At 42.1% G+C, this 4092-nt stretch overlaps 1 protein-coding gene across 1 annotated transcript; it reads right to left on the bottom strand.

Annotated features, from left to right (window-relative positions):
- Nucleotides 1–1109: 1109 nt before the first annotated feature.
- Nucleotides 1110–2647, bottom strand: LOC107479069 (uncharacterized). The gene is made up of 4 exons (XM_016099222.1): nt 2296–2647; nt 2092–2173; nt 1742–1986; nt 1110–1375 (listed from the first exon to the last, which is right to left on the bottom strand). The coding sequence occupies exons 1-4, from the start codon at nt 2645–2647 to the stop codon at nt 1110–1112; spliced, it is 945 nt and encodes a 314-aa protein (XP_015954708.1).
- Nucleotides 2648–4092: the final 1445 nt, after the last annotated feature.

Genomic DNA, 4092 nt, shown 5'->3' with positions numbered 1-4092 from the left:
TGGGCCCTTTGTTTGGTCCTTCCTGTGACTTGGTCGAGCGCTTTGAGAAGAGATCGGGTTATCCTGACCTGAAGAGGTCAGTCGCTTTGTCTGTAGAACATCCCGGGTCGGACAACTCAACCCAGGGTATGAACAGTAACGGTTATGGAGCCTTGTTCAATATTCGAAACTGGTGTTGTCGGTGCTAAATGCCAGCCTCGGCGATTAGCGCCAGAGTTGGCACCCTTTTTTTTGGGACGAGTCAACGCCCAATAAGGCATAGGTTGGCTTTGGAAATTGAGCCTCTTGTGGGCGTTAAACACTCACCTAGTGTTTAACGCCAGCTTCTCCTACCCACCCATGGCATTAAACACCCTCCCTAACGTTTAAGCCCAGCTTTTGTTGCCAATTTCAGCGGTAAACACCCAGCTGGCATTTAGCGCCAATGCATTTGAGTTCAATGTTCCCTAGGGTGTTCTGTTTCTCTTCCTGAGCTCTCTGTTCCTATTCTAAACAATTTTCATGACCACAAACAAAATTAAACCAAAGAAAACTATAAATTAAAATGAAAAAGGATAAATGAGAATCAAACTGAAAGAAAAACTAAAGGATACTCCTGGTTGGGCTGCCTCCTAACAAGCGCTTCTTTACCATCACTAGCTTGATGGTCAGCTCCACTAGGGTGGGGGTGATCATAGGGGCTCAGCTCTTCACCTCTCACCGTGAATTTTTTCCTGTGCTCTCATGGATTAACTCAATATGCTCAAGAGACAACATCCTGTTCACTGTATGAGGCAAGATTGGGCTTGCAGTGAATACCACAATCATTGTTGGAGAGAAGTCTTCAGTAGGGATCTTCTTGTTCCTCCATCCCCTTGGTACCTTCTTCTTGGTACATGCCTCTTTGGTGCGTGACGAACACCCAATACCAAACTTAGGTTTGATGTTAGTAGAAATTTTATTGATTCCCACCAAAGGAGGTTTGAGCAGTGAACTCTGCCTTGCATTAGTCAGGGGTCCTTGAGGAGTTGGGTTAGTGAGTTCACCCTTCATGCAAGTGCCTCCTTCACCAGAGTGATGTAAAGGTTTAAAGACCTTGAATACCAAGTAATCCTCACACATCCTTAAAACTAATTCCCTTTTTCCACATCAATTATAGCTCTCCTACTGGCTAGAAATGGTCTTCCTAGTATTATAGAATCATTTTCATCCTCTCCCATGTCTAGAATCACAAAATCTACAGGGAGAAAAAGTTCTCCAACCTTAACCAAGACATTCTCTACTATTCCATGTTCCTGTTTCAAAGACTTGTCTGGCATTTGTAGTTCTATCCTTGTTGGTTGTGCCTCTTGAATTTGGAGTTTTTTCATTACAAATAGGGGCATAATATCGATGCCTGCACCAAGATCACACAGGACTTTGTCAAAATTGATGTTCCCAATAGTGCATGGAATATGAAAGATCCCTGGGTCTGGCATCTTCCTTAGCAACTTGCTCTGAATTAATGCACTACATTTCTCAGTCAGGATCACTATTTCATCTCGCTTTAGGGTCTTCTTTTCAGAGAGTAAACCCTTTTATGAACTCAATATATTGAGACATATGATCCAACACCTCAGTAAAAGAATATTGATCAACAACTTTATGAAAACTTCCAAGAACTGCGAGAATTGCTCGTCCTTGGTCTCCTTTTGGAGCTTCTAAGGGCATGACGACTTCGGCTTATGCTCGGATGCCTTGGATAGGGCGTGTGCTATGGCACCTTCAGCTTTTTCTAGAGCTTCTATTTCTTCTGATCCCTCAGCGATTTGCACCTCTTCTAGCACAGATTCACCAGCCACTGTGATGGCCTTGCATTCTTCTTTTGAATTTACTAATGTGTCATCAAAAAGAGTGTTGGGAGATCTCTCAGGTATTTGCTTGCTCAACTGACCCACTTGTACTTTTTCAAGTTCTGAATTGAAGCTCTGGTCTCCTACATGAAACTCTGAGTGCTCTTGGAAAGTTCTGCAACTATAGAAGTTAAGTCAGGAGTGTTCTGAGGCTAGAAAGCCACTTGTTGCTACTGAGAGGGTTAGAACTGACGGTTGTTGAACTTATTCTGATTAAAACCGCCTTGAGAGTTGCTGTTGAAATTTGGCTGAAACTTTTGGGGTTGCTTCTTCCACCCAAAATTTGGGTGATTCCTCCATCCCTGATTAAATGTGTTAGAATAAAGATCATTATTTAAATTTCTAGAGGAATTTCCCACATAGTTAACCTGTTCAGGAGAGGATTGAGCATAACCATAAGTCTTCCTTTAGTTCAGGCCACTACTCATGTCATAAAATGCATCTTGAGTATTAACAGCTGAGACTTGCATCCTACTCAAGTGCCGAGTAATCATGCTAATCTGTTGATACATGGCCTTGTTCTGAGCAAGAATAGCATCCAAGGTATCCATCTCCATGACTCCTTTCTTCACAAGATTCCTCTCATAAGTGTATTGGTATTGGTTGTTGACAACCATCTCAATCAACTTATTAGCCTCTTCAGGGATCTTCTTCATATGCAGAGAGTTACCTACAGAATTATCCAGAGACATTCTAGCCATCTCTAAGAGTCCATCATAGAAGATCTGCAGCCTAATCCAGTCTGAGAACATGTCAGGAGGGCACCTCTTGATCATTGGCTTGTATCTCTCCCAGGCTTCATAGAGGGACTCACCATCTTTCTGCTTGAAAGTCTGAACATCTGTCCTCACGTAGTCAGCTTTTGAGGAAGGAAGAACTTATTCAGGAACTTGTTGACCACCTTGTCCTAGGTGTCCAAGCTCTCCTTGGGCTAAGTATCAAGTCACTACTTTGCTTTATCCCTTACAAAAAATGGAAAGAGCATCAGTTTATAGACATCTGGATTCACTCCATTAGTCTTTATAGTATCACAGATCTGCAAGAAATTAGAGATGAACAAATTTAGGTCTTCCTGTGGAAGTCCACAAAACTGACAGTTTTGTTACACCAGAGTGATCAACTGTGTCTTTAGCTCAAAGTTGTTTGCACCTACATGGGTTGCCACAATACTATTCCCATAGAAATCAGGGGTGGGAGCAGTGTATGAGCCAAGCATCGTTTTAGGCTGCTCATTACCATACGGATTCTCAACATTAGCATTGGGATCCATGGTGAGATCTTCAGCTTCCTTCTCAAAAGTGTCCCTAAGATTCTCACTGGCTTTGTAAGCTTTAGGTTATTCATAGATGACATTTTGGTTTACTCAAAGATGGTGGAAGAGCATGAAGAGCACATGTGGATTGTGTTGCAAATCCTGAAAGAGCAAAAATTGTATGTGAAATTGTCCAAGTGTGAGTTGTGAAAGGAGGAGGTGAAATTCTTAGGTCACGTGGTAAGTAAAGGAGGGATAGGGGTGGATCCTTCAAAGGTTAAGGTGGTAATGGAATGGGAGAGACTGATGTTAGTGACTGAGGTTAGGAGTTTCTTGGGGTGAGCCAGATATTACAGAAGATTCATTCACGGATTTTCACAAATCGCGTTACCGATGGCTAAGTTAACAAGGAAAGAGACACCGTTTGTGTGGATGTCTAAATGTGAGAAAAGTTTCCAGAATTTAAAAGAAAAGTTGACTTCAGCACCAGTCTTAATTCTACCTGAACCACATGAACTGTTTGAGGTTTACTGTGACACATCGTTAAAGGGTTTGGGTTGTGTGGTAATGCAACACCGGAATGTAATAGCTTATGCTTCACGTCAGTTAAGACCACATGAGGTGAATTACCCAACTCATGACTTGGAATTGATGGCAGTCATGTTCGCAGTAAAAATTTGGAGGCACTACTTGTACGGAGTGAGGTTTAGTGTTTATTCTGATCACAAGAGTCTCAATTACATCTTTGATTTGAAAGAGCTCAATATGCGTCAAAAAAGGTGGATGGAGCTACTAAAGGATTATGATTATGAACTGAGTTATCACCTCGGGAAGGCTAACATTGTAGCAGATGCCTTGAGCAGGAAGTCATTGACTATCGCTTGGATGATGATTAAGGAAGAAGAGTTGGTGAGCAAGTTTGAGGATTTGAGACCGAGTGTCGAAGAATTTGATGGAAGTGTATGCTTG

The sequence above is a fragment of the Arachis duranensis genome, chromosome 3 (assembly GCF_000817695.3).
Source record: "Arachis duranensis cultivar V14167 chromosome 3, aradu.V14167.gnm2.J7QH, whole genome shotgun sequence".
Lineage (NCBI taxonomy): Eukaryota > Viridiplantae > Streptophyta > Magnoliopsida > Fabales > Fabaceae > Arachis > Arachis duranensis.
The sequence above is the reverse complement of the archived record's forward strand: the minus strand, read 5'-3'. Positions and strand labels throughout refer to the sequence as shown.

Bases quoted from the DNA above. Each gene is read 5' to 3' on its own strand.
- LOC107479069 (XM_016099222.1), bottom strand. From the start codon at position 2,647: ATGATCAAGAGGTGCCCTCCTGACATGTTCTCAGACTGGATTAGGCTG. The intron at 1,987-2,091 runs GTTTTAATCAGA...CTATAGTTGCAG, and splicing joins CAACAGCAACTCTCAAGGCG to AACTTTCCAAGAGCACTCAG. The intron at 1,376-1,741 runs GTGCCATAGCAC...ATCTTGGTGCAG, and splicing joins AGCTCTAGAAAAAGCTGAAG to GCATCGATATTATGCCCCTA.